The 19,521-nt window shown below is 39.6% G+C and overlaps 2 protein-coding genes across 2 annotated transcripts in view; both read left to right on the top strand.

Moving 5' to 3' along the window:
- The window catches only part of dlgap2a (discs, large (Drosophila) homolog-associated protein 2a), a 52,002-nt gene extending 37,345 nt beyond the window's left edge, over nt 1-14,657 (top strand). Inside the window, exons 6-10 of the mRNA XM_035673867.1 lie at nt 3,925-4,013; nt 4,161-4,600; nt 4,727-4,818; nt 8,980-9,132; nt 9,248-14,657. Of these exons, the coding sequence (XP_035529760.1) occupies nt 3,925-4,013; nt 4,161-4,600; nt 4,727-4,818; nt 8,980-9,132; nt 9,248-9,454 (981 nt within the window). The 3' untranslated portion in view covers nt 9,455-14,657. The remainder of the gene's footprint in view (nt 1-3,924; nt 4,014-4,160; nt 4,601-4,726; nt 4,819-8,979; nt 9,133-9,247) is intronic.
- Nucleotides 14,658-16,993: 2,336 nt separating this feature from the next.
- Nucleotides 16,994-19,515, top strand: cln8 (CLN8 transmembrane ER and ERGIC protein). The gene is made up of 3 exons (XM_035673866.1): nt 16,994-17,127; nt 17,537-18,172; nt 18,631-19,515. Exons 2-3 carry the CDS (start codon nt 17,633-17,635, stop codon nt 18,955-18,957), a joined length of 867 nt encoding a protein of 288 aa, XP_035529759.1. The 5' UTR covers nt 16,994-17,127; nt 17,537-17,632; the 3' UTR covers nt 18,958-19,515.
- The last annotated feature ends 6 nt before the right edge of the window (nt 19,516-19,521 follow it).

Below are 19,521 nucleotides of genomic sequence, written 5' to 3'. Positions count from 1 at the left end.
GAATTTAGGAAGGAGTCGCCAGAGAACAAATAAATGTATGTAAAAATTATACTGGCTTTCAAATTGACTCCAGTGATGTGTGTCCATAAGTCCATAAGCACTTTCCGTTGTCAGTGCAGGTCTAGTAAAGGTTTACATTCACAGAAACATCCAAGAGGGAAATGTAGAGATGCAATCCAACACACCAACATCAACCCACCAACACTTTAAATGTCTGACTACCAGAGCATTGTAAGGTGGGGTCAGTTGTTCTGGAGAAAGTTGGTTGTTGAGTCTTATTCTCATGAGTTATGGTAAACTGGAAACAAACAAAGTGGGTCAGAGCGAGCCACACAAAATAGAAAATTTATACCCAATACATTTAATTTTTTATTACATTTAGAGCAACAACAATTTAGTCATTCTACGCTAGAATTGTACTCCCTGCAGTATGGGGAAGGCTTGAAAAGCACATTTCAACCTTCATGTTGGAAAATAAAATGTAGTGCTTTATTTAACTAAGCACTAGAATTTCTCTTGAAGTTTTCTTAAAACAAAAAAATATATATTCTGTTACTAATTCAGAGTTATAGTTTATTGTTATTTAAATTAGATTTGAGTTAGTTGAGTTTGTGAGCAGTTGTTGAATTCCAGAGGAAGAGACAACCACTCCATATAAATGCATTGCTCACTCAATAAACCACAAAATAAGAGAGTCCCTGGTGCAACACTTTATTGTCGTGAGATGATGACAATAATGTCTTGGGACTTGGCAAATAATGATTTATCAATAATTCAGACAGCCTCAAACGTATGGACATTGTATCATGGCCAATCACTCTGCTACATCTACTATTGTAAGTATAATTAACCTGAATTAGCTTTACTCTGTATTGATTTGCCATTTCCTTTCAGCCCTATCTTAGAGGAGGTCAGAATATTTTCAATCTTTGATCTTTGACCTTGTGGACGTGGTGTTTTCTTGACTTCCTGTAGTCCTTAAGGACCACTTTATTGCCACCTTAGATAACCTTTTGCTACCCAGGAGCGAAGACATGTTTGTGTTCTAAAGTACAGATTGATTTATTTACAAAAATAGTTTTAATTGGAGCCATAATGAGGTTGCATGAAGAGGAAGTCAAAGCTTTTAACCTCAAACGTAGTCATCGGCTGGGAAAAGTCACCAGGTGGTGTTTGTGTGTTTTGGATGAAAGGCACTGTGGTTCAACTTTATGCTGATGCTCACAGTTTCCACACCTGTGCTGACGTTGTGACTGTAATTACTAATGCAGTGTGTGTGTGTGTGTGTGTGTGTGTGTGTGTGTGTGCGTGCTTATACAAGTGTGTGTGCACACCGGCGTATCTCTATGTACGTATACCAAGAAACATCGTCAGGGTAGGCAAGCCTATTGGACATAAATCTCACAGCCTCCTGGATGTTTTGTCTTCCTTCAGTCCTCATGCATCACAGACATGAAACTCATTCTCTTTTCATGAGGTGGACTTTGCTCTGCTTCTAACACAAAGTAATGGAGGTCACCTCGGCAAGCTGCTCCACACTCATTACCTCCCTGCTAACAGCGTCTCCCAAACGGCCTGACAGAATATAAAATGGCTCTCCAAAAATGTCATTCCCCAGCTTTAATACTGACCACTCTACACCAAAGGTAGGGTTGACATTTCCTCACAACAGAGGAAGCGTTATTTTGAACCATTGCCTTTTACTCACTCTCATAGTCATGATGCTACATTGAGCTGAAGATTTATGAATGTCAGACGCTCTAAAGACCTCATAGGGACATTTCTGGATGGCTCTTGCAATCATTTTGGTGGAAAAGACAAGGATGATATTCCTGGTATTACAGAAATTTGTCTTTCAGACAACCACATACTGTAAAATCACCCTATAGTCATACTACTACTACAGTCATCCCATAATATATAAATTATATATGAATTAATTTAGACAGATGAGATTATGGGTGATTTTATAGTATATGGTTGTCTAATAGTAAATTGCAGGTGTATTTATTAAAAATCATGTAACTATAAGAAGAAGAATAAAAGAATAATGGATACTATACTTATAGGACAGGAAATAAAGAGAAAGAGGTGCAAAAAAGGTAACTGATAAAAGTTATTATCTTGTTTGCTCAAGATAATAACGTTAATAACTTGTGTGCACAAGATAATTATCTTGTTTGCACAAGATAAAAAATATCACCTTACGGGCCTTTAGGGGCTCCGTACATAAGCCACATAAAGCATTGCACAGCGACCGTACATCTCTCTCTGGCCAGTCTGTACCATCAAACTTTTGATTTGCAGACCATTTCTGGTACAGTTCCAGTGGAAAAAAAACGGCTCAGTGGGCACTGAAGAAGAAATACTGAAATGACAAAAAAAGACAAAGAAAGGCTTAAGATAGCAAAAGAAAGAAAAAGATTGTGACAGTAAGCCAGCAGGAAATTGTGAATGCTAGACAAAGAGAGAAGAGAAAGCAAAGAAATTAAACGAGAAGGAGATGAGCAATTGGAGAAACAACGAATAAGTGACAGATGGAAAAGCGTAGCAAAACTGGTGAGTACTGACAGGGTTTCCATAAAGCCAGTAAAACATGGGTCTCCAGGGAGTGGTGCAGGCAGCGATAAAGAGTCTCTGAGCCTGGGTGGCTGGATCAGGATCGCAGCCATGCAGGGGCAGACAGGATCACCATCACTCATTCTTCCTTCACATCCCATAATGTCCACTAATGTTGCCCTATCTGTCACTGTGTAACGTTGGTCACACTGCTGTAAATACATGAGAAAGAGCAGTCCAAAGTACCTGACCTTACGTTAAGTAAGAAGGATTTGTCTTGGTGATTTTGCCAGATGTGTTACTTATGGAATAGGAAGTGAATAACTAAACAGATTTTTTTTAGCTATTTGGGGGTGGTGCAACAAGTTGCAAACAAAAGTTGTTATCTGTTTCTGTCACCTGATGAATGTAAGTCCAATATTCACACTCCTTTTAGCTTTTGTTTGGTCTAAACCAGTTTCTGAGAAGAATTAACTGGCTCTATAGCAGCTAAATGCTGGTACTATGTGAGCCGGCTAGTTGCTAACTTTGTCTGCCTCATAATAGTGTTGGACAGGTAGTGAACAGAGGGTGTATCAGAGCTTTATCACTTAAAACACTGCCTATGTTCAGAAAGGATGCTAATTAAAGTGGTGTGAGTGAACCAAAACCGTAAAGCTGTGGGCTATAAATCCAAAACAATGAGCTGAAATTAGCTCAAATTTCCATAAAGCTGAGGGCAACTGCAGAGTCAGGTGATAATTTTATGTGGGGTTGGAATTACCCTTGTAAGTGTGCCCCTTCCCATTACACATTGTCATTTGACCTATTGTTCATATAAACATATTGATTAGCAGCTTTAACCTAATGGAGTTCTGCCTACTGGGGCAAAACTGTTTCATAATAAAAAAGAACTGTAGAACATAAAAGCCCATACCTTCCTTTTCTTGCTTATTGTACTGTATATTTGATGTGATATATCATATGACCTGAATTTGTATCACATGACAACACAGCACTGTAGCACTGTAACAGTTTATTAAGCCGACAAAATATTCTAAAGATTACAAAACATTTAGTCAGCCATGAACATTTATACCTAAAATTAACTTTTGTAAGACATTATATGGTGTGTAATGTAACATACAGCACATCTGCCTTAATTTTTCAGATTAATTTCCATAGAAACCTAAAATGCTCTGCAGGAAACCTCCTCAGTCTTGTTGCCTTTGCTGCCTCCATAAATCATACAATGTTTACTTTCTGACAGGCCGTGTACAGTTAAGGTGTTCCGTCCAGTCCCAAACCAATAAACCCAGAAGCACCGGGGAATGGTAGCTCACATAATGAGAAGCATTTTTGGTTTGTATCATTTCTTCGCATTAGGTGGAAGCAGCCACGGACTCTGAATCTGAAAGCAAAGGCTTGCGGGAGTACCACTCTGTTGGGATCCAGGTGGAGGACAACAAGAAAGGGTAAGATAATAGCTCTGGGATTTTAAGCTCATTAGAAAAAACCTCAATCTTCAATATTTGCTTTCACTATTATGAACAATAGTCCCATTGTCTCTGCCCTTATTTGGCCTGTGTGTGTGTGTGTGTATTTGTGTCTTTCTACTTCAGACAGGGCAGGTTCAAACGCTCAAACAGTGTGACTGCAGCTGTGCAGGCTGACATGGAGTTGGAGGGCTTCCCCATCATGGAGGACAAGGGCCTGCAGTTCGGCGGGGGGTTCCAGCGTCACTCAGAGCCCAGCACGCCCACCCAGTACGGGGCAGTGCGAACCGTACGTACCCAGGGGCTCTTCAGCTACCGTGAGGATTACCGTACCCCTGCTGAACCCCCCAGCCCCAGGGAGACCACCAGCGAGAACACTTGGCAGCTGGAACCCCCTTCCCCACGGGAGAACACGGCCTCATCAGGCGAGTCGGGCAGGGCATCCCCCTCCCTGAGGAGGGACGGGAGCTGGTTCATGCAACTGCTCCACACGGAGACCAAGAGGATTGAGGGCTGGTGTAAGGAGATGGAGGCAGAAGCTGAAGAGAATGACCTGTCAGAGGAAAGTGAGTGTTATGCTGAAAGCTCCTTTTGTGCAGGCAGATTGAACGATGACATTTTTTTAATGCACTGCACTGAATGTGTGGTACTCTACTGTATGTGTTGTATTTGATATTCTATGTGTGTTTCAGTCCTAGGTAAAATCCGGAGTGCAGTGGGAAGCGCTCAGCTGCTCATGTCTCAGAAATTCCAGCAATTCTACTGGCTGTGTCAGCAAAACCTGGTAAGAACCCTTTCAAAGAAAGGGGTGTGTGTGTGTGTGTGTGTGTGTGTGCGTGTGTGTCTGTGTGTATGTGTGTGTGTTCTAAGATTTTTCTGAATCAATTCGTCCTCCTAACTACATTTTTCATTGTCCTTCATGCTAACACTATCCATGACATTCACTGACAATTAGGGACAGTAAGTCTTAATGCAGCATGCATAATTTGTGTATGATTACCCATGAGCGGCAAAACATACACCAAAAAGAAAACAGTGGAAAGAAGTTTACAAAGGAATAAAGGTGGGAGAAATAGACCAGCTGCCATTTTCATTATTCAAACCAATATATTATACACTTTTGTCATATTGCAGTATATAAATCATTTCTCAGTCTTAGTAGGAAAGTCAAATTTTCTTATGGCAACACAGACAAACTTAACATTCATATCACATGTTGCTCAGCTCCACTTTTGTAGCTCCAGATCAGAATTTAAATCATGAGACTCTATTCAGCGTGTTCCTATATGCTCAAAAACATCAAATGAGTATGATGCTGCTGTGTAGTGCACAAAGCATACACAGGCTGCGCGGTGAAATTAACTTTTATCATTAGAAACAGTTCGACACTCCTTTATGTGTTCTCACAACCTTTGTTCTCGAACCTTCAATGCACACATTTAATGATTTAGCCGGCACTAACTAACTGAATCAAAGCTCCCTGAATATCATTGATTGTGGAAAGCTACAACACTGAGAATCAATACCTATCCAGCACATTTATATGTGACCTGAATGTTTTCAAATGAACAGTACACAAGCGTGGATGGGTGTGTGTTCAGTGATGCAACTTTGTCCTGAGAAGAGAAGAACAGAAGCCTGAGCCAAACCTGGGTTCATACAGATCTAAATATCCAGACACCAGCCGTTCTATTGCTCATCCAGTGCAGGAACACACACAGGGTCAGGGATTTCTGCCTCATATTTTTCTTGCACTGTTCACAACTCATTTTATTGATCTGAGCCAAGTACCCAATATCTCAAATGAAGTTGGTGCGGAGTTATGAGACATAGTGTTGCTGTTTTTTGCAATGTGCAGCAGAAACCGCTAATTCAGGGGGAGTGGGAGTTGCACAGGGATTAGATACTGTGAACCAGATTTTTAGATCAAGTCAAGTATTACTTTGTCCCACTGAAGGACACCGTGTCATGCAAGTTTACTCAACATTTTTATTCGAAAAACCTACAGCATTTCTCCACATGAAGAATGGAACAATATTCACTTCACACTTGGTGAAATAAATGCCCACAAATTAGAAGCTTAAAGATATGTCTAATTGTGCTAATCAATCTGCTTCTCTCTACCTCATGGATCAACTTTCATAAAACTTGACTTAAAAATGCTCTAAAAGAGAGACAAACAGTGTGCATGGAGCACTTCTCTGGGAGGAGCTCCAGGATTAAAAGCAAACACTGACACAGCTGAGGCTTAAAACTCACTGACTCCTCCTAAATCTGCCAGCTCGAGATAGTTGAAGCCATAAGACTTCTGAGACAGTTTGCAGAACATCACAAGTTCAAGGGTCAGAATAAAGCTGATGAAGTGCTGTGGCACTCCCTCTGTAATTACAGATAGCAGAAGTGTGTTCTGTTCACAGCTTACCTTACATGATGGATACAGTGATATTTGAAATGTGGAGTAATTTGGATACATTCTTTTGCTGTACAAAAGAGCATTATACTAATCTCATAATACTTTACAAATATCAAAGCAAAACTTACTACTCTCTATTGGAATATTATGCAAATTTAGAGGATTTGAGTCATGTCATATGAGATTTAAAAAAAAATACCCATCCAGTAAAATAAGGTTACTGTAAACTTAAATCTCTGTATCACTGGCACAATTTTAAAAAACTGATCCAATTTGGCTAAAGTCATCTGATGGACTGTAATTTAAGGAAAGAACCGAATATAATGTTTGCTTTTCATTCAAATTTTGAGCTTGTTTTTTGTGATGCCTTAAGATTTTGTTGTGTTTAAAGTGAAAATGATATATTTCTTCTTAAAACATGTGGCAGGGCATAATGCCACATTCCAATGCAGAAAGAACCACTGCAAACGGTTATCATTTATGTAAATTATGTAACGAATCACCCACGACTGTAGCATAGAGAATACCAGGCGCTGCCAACATATTGTAAATCTATTGGACCATCCAACAGCAGCACTCTTCACCAGCCACCTAATCTAAATGTCACAAGATTTAGAGTGTAAGTGTGGGAATGTCTCTGGGGTTATTGAGTCGACACATCCCATCACATGTATTGTTCAAGTAGGTCTGCGATTTCTGAAATCCAGGATCTGATGCAGCTTAAGTTGCTGATTCTGCTGCATTCTGAGACAGACTGGAAGAAATCTGAAACAGCAGGTTGACTCAAACTCAAGTACAATTAGTTTCATTTATAACCACAGCATTTTGTGCAAGAACATCATACAATATGTGAATTGGAAGAGATAATGGAAAGGAGGACATGGGCCTGCAGACTCCAAGTCCACAGAGGTCTGACAGGTTTTCTTAACATTTATCTGGAACACATGAAAACCTTTGTAATGAACAGTTTCCCCAGTGCTCATTTTCTTAATTATAGTGCTAGAAAAGTGCTTCCATTCAAGTATTCAACATTGCGTCTTAAACGTCCATAGTGCATACAGTAAGGAAACCCATGACCTTGATATTATTAGCACCTTGTTGTGTAAAAATGGTGAAGATAGACAGGAAAGGAGAGACGGGGCGGGCGACATGCAGCATAGGGCCGCAGGTTGGAATCAAACCCGGGCCGCTGTGGTAAGGACTCTATATGGGGCGTGCGCTCTACCAGTTGAGCTATTGTGCGCTCTAGAGAACCAATTTCTAATTGAATTTCTGCACTGGACTTTTAATAGTTTAACAGTTTCCCCAGTGGTCATTTTCTTAATTATAGTGGAAAAAGTGCTCTCATTCATGTATTCAACATTGTCTCTTAAATGTCCATAGTCCATACAGAAAAGAAACCCATTACCTTGATATTATTAGCATCATGTTGTATAAAAATGGTCCTGAATAAATTGTGGTGTGTATGGAGCTCCTTGTATGACGAGGCCATTGTTGAGACAACACTGTCTTCCACAAAGGTATTATACTATAGACCAGTTGTTTTCTGCTCAGAGAACCAATTTCTGATTGAATTTCTGCACTAGACTTTTGATAATTAAAAGTGAAATTAAATTCAAATCTGTAATTATGATTAATGATAGGCACACATTCAGTTCAAGATCATTTCCACAAATCAGCGTTTTTTTGTCATGTTACAGCCACACACAGATTAAACACAAAGCAAAGATTGCGCAGATTTAATATTAAATGTTGAGATATTAATAGTTGCAATCTTTGTTTTAGAATATAATGTGAATCACTGACCTTGTTTTCCACAGCAAATGTTTTGGACTACAAAGTTTCACGCCATTATTACGGTTTTCTAAACATTGTGTTGACCATGTGTCTCATAAACTTTGTTTCCTTGAGAGAGCTACTTGGTAACATACGGTATGTGTGTCATAGTTCATGTATTTTTACTGAGTCATCACGCTTAACATTTGCTGTCTGCGTTTCTGCGTGTATTATAGTAACAAAACAGCTCATGTGTTTTCTTTTCATGCATCTCTGTTCGTATCCATGAATGTTTGTCTTATAAACAATGAACATGTGGCCAGGGGAGACAAAATTAATGGAAAAAAAGATGTATTTATGGATTCATACATTTGATATGACCTCAAAATTCTATTATTAACATCAAGTATTACCACAGAATCGCATGACTCATTAAAACCTGCAGCAACTGCGGGGCCAGTTACAGAGACAATGAGGCGCTCCTCAAGCTGATGTTTCTTTCATGTCAGGAAGTGATGAAAAGGACTGAACTGACAAAGGCAGCTATTATTTCTGAGCTCATTCATGGAAATAAGACAGGATTGTTCTCTATAACAAGTTATCAGTCATTTCAGCCAAAATCCCTCAAACTCGTATTCATGTCTGTTTTGAGTCTGATAAGGACATCTAGTGGATCTAAGCTGAAGTACAGTAAGTAGTCACCACAGACATTAATATTACCTTTATTGTAACTCCTTCCACCTGCGTCCCTCGTAGGACCCCAGTGCCATGCCGCGGCCCACCTCTCAGGACCTGGCTGGGTTCTGGGACCTACTGCAGCTCTCCATCGACGACGTCACCGTGAAGTTTGACCAGCTGCAGCAGATCAAGAACAACAACTGGAGGCCCATAGACAGCCCAGAGAAGAAGGTGAGGGATCGCCTTGGTACTAAACAAAGACATTAGACATCATATGTCACTGCTTTTTTGGTTGCATGTATTTTGTATAATTATTACACTTAATTATTCTCTCTTCTTCCTAAAGCCACCAGCTCCCGTACCAAAGAAGACAGTTCGACAGAAGAGTGTGATAACGAGGGAGAAATCCCTGGACCTCCCAGACAGGCACCGGCAGGAGGCCCGTCGGCGGCTCATGGCCGCCAAGCGGGCAGCCTCCTTCCGGCAGAACTCAGCCTCGGAGCGAGCAGACAGCATTGAGATCTATATTCCTGAGGCTCAGACTAGACTTTGAGAAAATAGGGTCCGGGGCCGACACGTCTCCCTGCTCCCACATTAAAACAACTTTAAAACTAGCCTTTTTTCTAGACTACTATTCTCTCTACTCTTCCTTTATCCATCTGTTGTCTGATCTCAATAGCCATCCTCAGTGCCCATCGCCAACACCATTGGTCTGTAGGATGTGCCAAGCCTCTTCTCCCATTGCCAGAATAAGTGTTAGCAGAAATGTATGTCTGACATGGGTCGGTTGGGTTTCTCCTTGGTTTGCTGGTGATCATGATACCCAGCCTACAAGCTCTCTCATCCAATGTCCTGGATGGGTACGTCTGTAGTTTTTCAGCATTTGCAAAGTGCCATTTAAAAAGTGCAGCTTTGAAAACCTACCAGCAACCAGGCCTCTGAGCTAAAAAGAGTAAATGAGAGAAAAATTATATTTATTTCAAGTTGTTCAAATATGGTCAAAGTTAGTAACCCTTCAGTATTTTTCAATAATTTAAGGTGACATTATGATTATACTTTTTGTTTCTCTGGTCTTTTTTGGAGTAAATGTTAATTACAAGCTAAATATCACAAATTGTTGTGAGTTTAAAACTTTTAAAAGTGCCAATGCTTGAAATACCTCAACTATGTGCATGTGGCACTGATCACCCATTCAAGGTTATTCAGGCAGCCCTTATAAGCTCTGGACTGGTCAGTGTTGAAAAATGCAGCTTTCTACCCAATCTGGTTGTAGTCAAACATTTTTCTTGGTCTGGATTGGTGGAAGAATGACATCTGTCAGCTCATTAACATGCACATTTCAAACAACTTCCCTATATATCTCATGTTCCTGTTCCAACTTTCAAATATTGACATTTACTTGAAGCTGAAAACATGCAAGTCTTGTGCCAACATTTTCATTATGTCAATGCAGTAGAAAAAAATGACAAGGTTTGTGTAACTCCTTAGATCAAAATGTGTAGACAAATGCACTTATGCACTTATTACAATTCTCTCTATTTCCAAGGGAAATGTACATACCCAAGTTCACAATAGTACTGTTGTATTTTTGAATTGTGAGCGGGAAGAATATTCATCGTGTATATCTTTTTTCCCTCATGTCTTGCTTGCCTGCCCTCTCAATTGCTATTGGCAAATCTAGGTTTGTTGCATCCACACAGTGGCTTGATCACACATGCAAAATCACACTGCTGTGTTTTCATCTAATATACTTCTCTCAGGCCCTTTCAAGTAGCGCCCTCAGCCACAGTTAATGAGGAGTGATAGAAAAACTGCCAAAACAAAAACAAAATATCTGCATACTAGTTTCTTTAGTCCAAGAAATAGCTTGTAATCTTCATATTTCTTGAAAAGTTATGCGTTGCTGGAAGCAGTATCATAACTACATTCACTCCCTCTAGGAAAGGCTGGAAAATAATGAAACAAAATTGGGGCATAGGCAATCCAGGGGGATGCAAGCAGCAAATCCCAAATAACTAAAACTTTCTTGCTGAAAGGAAATACATGAGGAATAGGGTATTAACTGTCTGTGGCTATGCAGACCACTGTGTGATATTTTGTCAAAATATGATGTGTTAGCTCAATATTATCATTTGCCTTTGATTCCCATCACAGTGTTCAGATGTACCAATTGCACCAGCTCTTCGTAACTTCAAACTTAGCCTACTAATAACTAGAGATCAATAAATTAAAATTGGTTGATCACACAAACTATTTCTGTGCTGTAGTTGTTGTACGTACGCACACTAAATGCCAGGTGTAACTGCAACCTAGTTAACTCAACCAACTGACACAACTAAAATTAGCTTGCTAATATATGACCTGTTTAGATTGAGGAGTGATAGAGTTAATATTGTATATGGCTGACATATCACCTGACACTTGATCAGAATAACGATATGCTAATGTAACACAGGCTAAATGACTAAATGTGTAAGTTAGTAAGTTAGTTACCATTGTGAACTGCATGAATAATGCTAACTCTCAAACACATATTTGTAATTTAAATTGCCTAATGCTTACTAGCTAAGTCATTTTTTAAAAAGTGTTTTGTGTAACCTGATTTAGTAAATCTCTAGTTTAAACTTCTATACAAATAATTTAGGAAGGACTTTACATAAAAACTGGATTTACGAATAGCTGGTGCAGCCCAATCATGGTACTGAATGTTACGTGAAACTAAAAAACTTAAAGTTATGGAGGCTTGGATACAAGTCTCCATTGGTCATAGAATTTACTTCCAGGTGGTTATAATTAGATTGCTCATGAAGGTAAACTCATCTTGAGCAAAAGACAAAATTCTGCTGCTCTTTGTTGTCAGACTTCAGTGCCAATATCTTGAACATCAGTCCTCATTGTATTGCCAATGTTATATTCAAATCACTGACCTAAAGACTTAAGTCTATTGGTAAAATCTTTGGATAATCAACCAACTAAATGGTGCTGCTTTTTATTTAACAAATACAGTACTAGACAAACAATCAATGCAACACAGTGTGCTGTCAGCTGATTGATACATCACTTAAAAATAATCTATTTTTATGACTTGAAATTTTTGGTTAAGTGATTGTGCCAGTATTTGTTATGGGTAGGTCCAGGGAGATTTGTCATATAGCAGTAACAACAAAGTACATTTCTCTGGAATTGAATATTTTGTGTATGTGTGTTTTGTGTGTGCATCTTGTTTTTGTAGCACAGTGCTGACATATTCAGAAAAGAGAGGGTGAATCTGGGGTCAGTGTGACTTGATTTCCCTATTACTACCCAACTGTGGCCTGACCTGCATCTCTCTTTCACACACAGATACACACACACACACAGACACATGTTGTCCCTATGTCATCAGCACTTTATTGGAACATATTTTAGATACCACAGCATAGCATATAATTTACTGTTGCATTTTTATCAAATACAATACAAGGCAGAGAGCTTAGACATTAAATTTCAGAGAGCTAAGAAGTATATTCAGTCTGACAAATAACCAAAGTCAGTTCAAACATGCAGTGCCATACTTCAATTACAGATCGGGCTTTTAATAGCCCCCAGCCAAGTGTTAGATTACACATTTCTTTAAAATCACCCATCTATAATTCTGCATTTTTTTCATTGCAGAGGCAGAGACCTTTAAGAGTACGACAGTGGGTTTCTGGAAAGCGTCTGGGCGTGTGATGCCAGGCAGTTGGCAGAGCAGAGACGTTCCCCTGCTGTTGCCACAGTGGCAGGCAGACGGGAGAGAGACAGACTCGGCCTGACATATGCTGGCTTAGAGGAGACGAGAGCTCCGCACTGAGCCCCAAACTGCTGGTGTTGTATGCTGTTGTGTAGCTGGAAGGCTGTTCTGTGAGAATCGCTAGGCGCTGTGCTGGGTATTTTTTAGCCTGCCTTTGACTAAGCAAAGCAGCTTATGTAAGATTTTGGGTCCTTGGTGAGATCAAGCAAACAGCCTCCAAGGCCCTTCAAAGCTTGTGTTGATAAATGTATTGCTGAATAGTGGCCTATACTGTAGAACTTAAGCATCAGCACTACACATATTTCTATCAGTCTGTGCTGGGCTAGTTTCACTGGAACAACAGGAGTTTCTCCCTTATGCAAATTGATCAGGGCTGTGGAAAAAAAAGTGTATCCTATATACTACCTTGGTACACTTTTAAGACTCATCTTTTGCTTCCCCAAGAGGCATGATTTGCATAATTGCAATGAGACCGTTTTCTGAGTTAAACCATGAACGGATAATTTTAAATAGAACAGTGGAATCAGTTACAGAAGTCACGTGGGAGCAGAAAATGTTGAAAAGGATTTGTGCAATAGAGACATAGACTTTAGTCAATTTACAGCTACAGTTAGAGGTAAGAAATGGGCTTCAAAGCTTGCAGAAATCATACATTTCGTTGGAGAGCTAGAACTGAAAAAATGTCTTGATTCTCCTATAAGAGTCTCTCAGAGCCATTTTCTAAACTATGAATAAAATATCTTAATATAAAAGCTGGGTCGAGTTTGTCGCCAAGTAAGAATCATTTTACGTCTATGAAAAATATTTATTTTTTACCTTTTCACACATTTGTTGTCCATTAAGGTTTAAACAGGCTCATAGACGAACAGCTGTGAGGGCCTCCTTACACAGTGTTCTTGTTGAAACTTATTTCAGTGGGTGTTTTATGTTGGATTGCTTTGGCAGACGTACACTTGTGTGGTGTGCATGTGCTGTGAGCATTGGAGGATTCCTCACTTGTCTGAAAGTAACTGTGGTAATTATTCAGTTTTGAAAAAAAATATGGTGAATTTAACAGTCACCCACCAAACCTTTGTGCAAACCCCAAGGGCAGAACATTGCACCAGTGTCACATTAAATGTCATGAGGGCAGCAATTAACTACAAGTGCCATCTTTTTGACCTATCCAGCATACTGTAAAATCATTACTCTGCACAGCCAAATCTCCATCAACTTCACGTAAGCAAACCATTCCTGCCATCGCCTACCTTTTCCCATTTCCAGTCACATATTTACATCACGTCAGCTCGCGTCTCGACATCTGTGGCCTCACTTCTGGTACGACTGTCTATCTGCTTTTAACTCTAGAATCCATCATGTGAAATATTTCAAGGGGACTTTTTCGTAACCATGCTGTGGAAAGAGCGTCAGCCTCACTGAGATAGACTGATACAACACTTCCTTGAACTTGGAATGTGAAACCACTCTATAATTACTAGATAAAATTAAAAAGGTAGTTGTTTAGCTAAAACTATTTTCATCTCTTGTATATCATATCTATAGTGAGGATGAATATAATGCCAAATATTCATTATTTGTAAAGAAATATATATAGATATATAAATATATAATATATGCTTCATTGAAACATAACTATTTTCTGCATTTGCTCATGTTTTGTTGTCATTTTTACTTTGTTATGGTTATTTTATAAGCTGATATGACGGCATGCGAAATACTGATTCTGAATGTAGACTTATTTATTTAATTTTTTGGTTTAAGATTTTGACACTGTCCCACTGATGTGTTATGTATTTATTTAAGTCAATCACATATGCATTTCTCAATGTGTTATTTCAGAGCAAGTTACCGTATCATTGGGTTATTTTTTTGATTATTTTAGTAGTTTGCAACAACATATGCATTTTCGTCCATTCTTTCCTAGCTGAGCTATTGAAAGATTTTGCCTCTTTGAGTAGTTTGATCATTGCTGAGGTCATCCAGTGTAAATAGTTCTGCAATTAAATTTTTGGAGAAAAAGTTTGGAAAAGTTTTGTCTGTGTGGCTCCTTTTTACTTTGAAAAATCAAACTGCAGACTTAGTAATACTCTCTAAACCAATTTCCCTCCGGGGATAAAGAAAGTATTTCTGATTCTGATTCTGATTACTACTGTGCCAATTATTGATGCCAAATATTAATATTAGCAGACTATTATGAATTGATATTTAAGAGAGATTTTATTTCATATTGTCAGCTACCAAACTAGATTATACAGTCATTCAATGCTGTCCTAATTACAACGTTATTCCCAGTGGTAGCATTTTAGCTCGCAGGTGGAATTTACTAAACTGTTCTTGCTATTTCATGCATTTTATGTCTGTATGCAGGCTGCTAACCAAAATAGCAATGAGATAAAGTTGAAGGCGTAGCTCTGAATCATCTGTCAAAGAAATGGTGCATTTAACTTTTACTGTTCTTGTGAGTCAGGACACTCACCAGCGATCTGGCATTTTATCATTGGTAGACTATAGTAACACTTAATAAGAAATTTAAAAAATATATATCACTTAATATTTCATAGAGTCACCAAAACTGAGTAAGTTCACTTTGACTGTGATCCCTTAAAACAGATCCAAATTTTAAATTCACATAACAGTTATCATTGTAAGTATTCATATCCGATCCTTCAAATCAAAAACAATATTGTTCAAAGACATTTTATTTGGATAAAGACACACTACAGAGATTAAAATCTGACATGATGTTTGTCCAAGAGGAATTCTCAGAGAAGATGCATATACAAAATATGGTAAATGGTTGTAGATCAAGACATGTTGACATGAAAATTGTTTGTTTTTGATAATAGAATATGTTTCATGATCATAATAACAGGTTTAGCATACATGCTACTGCAATGTTATTCTCCATTATTCTCCAGGTCCAAAACAAAACAACAGCACATTTCATGCACTGTAGCTATGCTGATTTTACTGGCAGCATTGCCCTATTTGGTGTAATAGACAAATGTCGAACATTAATTTTAATGCAGATTTTCTTTCACTGCAGCTTTTTTCTGTGTCCTAAATACCCATTTTAAGAATGATATCCATTAACCATAACCCTCTCAATGTAAGAATGTGATTGCTACAATGCATGAGGACAATGCATTGTCCTGTTTGGGTTGATGTGAATTTTTTTGGAGATATCATAAAAAACTTAAGCTATTAGCTATTCAAAAACTAGGGTTAGGGGTTATACCCAAAGATCTATAGAACTCTATACTCTACTCTTATAGAACCCTATACATATTGTCAATGAGCTCAACTTAAACCTCTTGCCCTCTCTTATACAATCACATATACAGGGCAAGATTACCCCCTGTTGGACAAAGAAAGAAATTCATGACTTGTTAAATTAACAGATATTACAGATTCCTCAGTACACCTTTCTTCCTTTATTAACAAAAACGACTAAAATTGATCTAAAATGATGTAATTTATCCAAAATGGTACATCAAACACAACAGCTGACTCTCTTGAAGACTTTTTACTATTCATCCAAGAGGTTTCATCAGTTCTGACTACCACCAGTGAGCGATGTCGTCAAGACTTATAGATAGATATAGATATTCAGCGGCTTGAAAGACTGTGAAACCTTATGAACATATAACCCTGATTATTGCTGTTGTGGAAGTGAAATGCTATAACTGACTAGCACACCTGAGTAGTACCTCAGTATCCTAGTCTCACTGGTATAGCAGCTCCTGCAGTCCAGATGCTGCATGGTGTGGGAAGAGGTTGTGCGGCTAAGATGGGGAATCAAGTCAAACCCCAAGCCCTATCACATCACAGCAGGAAGGACCTGGGTTGTGTGGAGTCTGCGTGTTGTTCTCGTGTCTCTGTGGATTTCCTCCAACGGTTCTGTTATTATCTGTCTGTGTGAATGTGTGTTATCACTATGGCGACCTGCCCAGGGTGCACCTTGCTTATCACCCTTCTTCCCAGTGCATGTAGGGGTAAGCATGTAACCACATATACTATAAAAATCAAATTAAATGATAAATTAGTATCCCTTCCATATCTATTAAAACATTTATATTTACATTGTATTAAAACAGCTCTATATAATCATATTTGTGCAATATGTAGATGAATACAACTTTAATATATGTAACACATATAATAGTATATTTCCCTCATACCATACACATTTCCTTACAAGGCAAAACAACTACATTAACTGTGAGGTTGGTTTACTAACCAGGCTACATCATCTGGGAAATAACCAATAGGATGGGCTGCTGCCACAGCGCAGAGCGGCGTTGACCAATGGGATGTCCGGAGGTTTAAAGTGGGCGTCACTTCCGGTTTGCAGGTCATATGACCAAATTGAAGTCGTATGATGTGAATTGTTCCTGTTGTAGCCTTCACTAATGGCACCGGGACACCGTGTTCAGTGGAAACACTTCACTGCGGTATGTGTGACGAGGATGTTCACCAGTTTATGAGTAATAGTAGCCGCTGCTTTACACTCCCTAGTGTTTGTCTGCTTTGTTTGTCTGCTCCACATTTCGTCGTCGGGGTTGTTTTTGTGCTTACTTTACAACAGTTACTGTGGGTTGAGGTTCCTTTTGACTCATCGTGTTCTTTAAGAACTTGACTGTGAAAGCTTAAATGCATAAAACGAAGCTTTTTATTCACTATCGAACTGGCTATCTTGTTTTTAAACCGCGTTACAACAGGAGAAGTGTTTGAGGTCCAGGCTAAAGGTCCTACAAAAGTTGGGAAAAGTCGTGTACAGAATTGAACGGGTGACTAATGGCGATAGTCGTGTGTGTCATCGGTGTTTAGTGGATGATGTGCTGCCTGTCTTTTCCTCTGCAGCTTTTGTAGGTGACCCACACACCATGCATCTACCAGGCCCTGCTTACAGCCCCACCTGCAGCTGAGCCTCCCCTCACCTCACCTCCCTGAGACACCATGGATCCGGTGCAGCAGGCCAGCCCTCCTCCCCAGCCCAGTGCAGAATATTTCTCCTGGGACTACCGACTCCATCTCATTTGCCTGGGCTTTGCATTCTATGCAGCAGTATTCCTCATCTCCCACCTCCTGTCTGTGACTGTGTCCCGCACCTACAACTCCCTGCTCGCTAAGGAGAAGGTTTTCTGGAACCTCGCAGCAACTCGGGCAGTGTTTGGCATCCAGAGCTCCCTAGCAGGTCTCCGGGCCCTGACCGAGGAATCTGAGTTAACCAGAGACCGAGTGCAGGGACAGGAGGACTGGTCGTGGTTCACTGTGCTCACAGCCACAGGTTTCTTTGTGTTTGAGAATGTAGCACTTCACTCCTCCAGTGTGGTATTTCGGTCGTTTGACCTCCCGCTGGCGACGCACCATTTCTTCGCCCTGTCGGGATATGCAGGGGCGGTGGTGTGGGATTCCCTGGGCCACTTCCTGCCGATGGTCACGCTGCTCTTGGAGATGAGCACGCCATTCACCTGTATATCCTGGATCTTACTGAAGGTAGGCGTCCTAAAATGTCCTTGTGATGAGTTAAAATATCTGTAATCTCTGCTCTATACATATCTTACTCATGGTTTCCTTCCTTCATCACATTCGAGCAGCGCTTACAGTTACCCAATGATGTTCGGTTTGTGCAGTGAACCAAGGGCTCTAGTTGCATCTCGTGCTGATAGCTGTTTATCATTTTCTTACAGATTTGTCAGCTATCGTAAACATTACTGAAAGTGCAACCAGGTTTCAGTTCCTCTTTGGTCTTGTGCACCTTTATTATTCAACAGATAAAGTTTGCATTCTTAGAAAGAGGAAGTTCTATAAATGCATCATTGAGTCTGAACTTTCCTTCTACCTGCAGATTTGACTCGAGTACACACAAAGTTACAAAGATGTTTATTGTGATATTATTGTAAAATGGTAAAAAGCAAGACATTGGTGTCAATCTTCCTCTTCCTCCCTGACAGGCTGGCTGGTCACGCACCCTGTTTTGGAGAGCCAACCAGTGGGTGATGATCCACACGTTCCACTGTCGCATGGTGCTCACCTACTACATGTGGTGGGTAGCCTTGACCAACTGGAGAGAGCTTAGCGCCCACGTGGCCCTGCCCCAGCTTCTGCTTTTCTTCACTGGCCTCGCTCTGCTCACGTTCATCATCAACCCCATCTGGACGCACAAGAAGACCATGCAGCTGCTTAACCCCGTGGACTGGAACTTTGGTAACAAGCCGGCACCCCTAAATGGCGCCATGCCGCCTCAGTCAGAGGTTTCTGTCAAACCCCACGCCAGCTGAGGTCATCTCTTGTCTGAATGGTGCCATATTTTCTTCTATTTTAATGGATGGGTGAAGTCACTGTGAGAGTGTCAGTGATGACACTAAGATGTGTGTTTTTAAACTTTATTCTTCTTTTTTTTTACACTATAAGTAGACTTAAAAAGCCCCGAAAGGTTCGACATGACTACTTTCTTGATAAAGTTTGTTCCGGTGTTTTCCCTCAGGCTTTACTGTCAGGCAGTTTTCATTTGAATAAGAATATTAATTTTCCATCTGGTTAGCTTGGCTTCTAATATGTAGAGGCAGTGGAAAGGGGCCCTGCTTCTTTCCATCACCTTCCAGACACTGTTGTGAATTATCCACTTAACCAGTCATGTGATTGGTTATTTAATTGTGAGACAACAACAAGAGACAACATTAAAGGGCACGAACTTACTAATTAAAATCTTGTCTATCAGAAAATTCAGCTTCTAGAATTTCAAAGAAGAAGAAGTTTAAAGAAAACACAACAAAATGTAAAATAATACTGTGCAGTACTTAAAATACAGTATTTAAAGATTTACATACTAAAATGATTGAGAT

The sequence above is a fragment of the Morone saxatilis genome, unplaced genomic scaffold, assembly GCF_004916995.1.
Source record: "Morone saxatilis isolate NCDOM2014 unplaced genomic scaffold, NCSU_SB_2.0 Contig3, whole genome shotgun sequence".
Taxonomy (NCBI): domain Eukaryota; kingdom Metazoa; phylum Chordata; class Actinopteri; family Moronidae; genus Morone; species Morone saxatilis.
The sequence above is the reverse complement of the archived record's forward strand: the minus strand, read 5'-3'. Positions and strand labels throughout refer to the sequence as shown.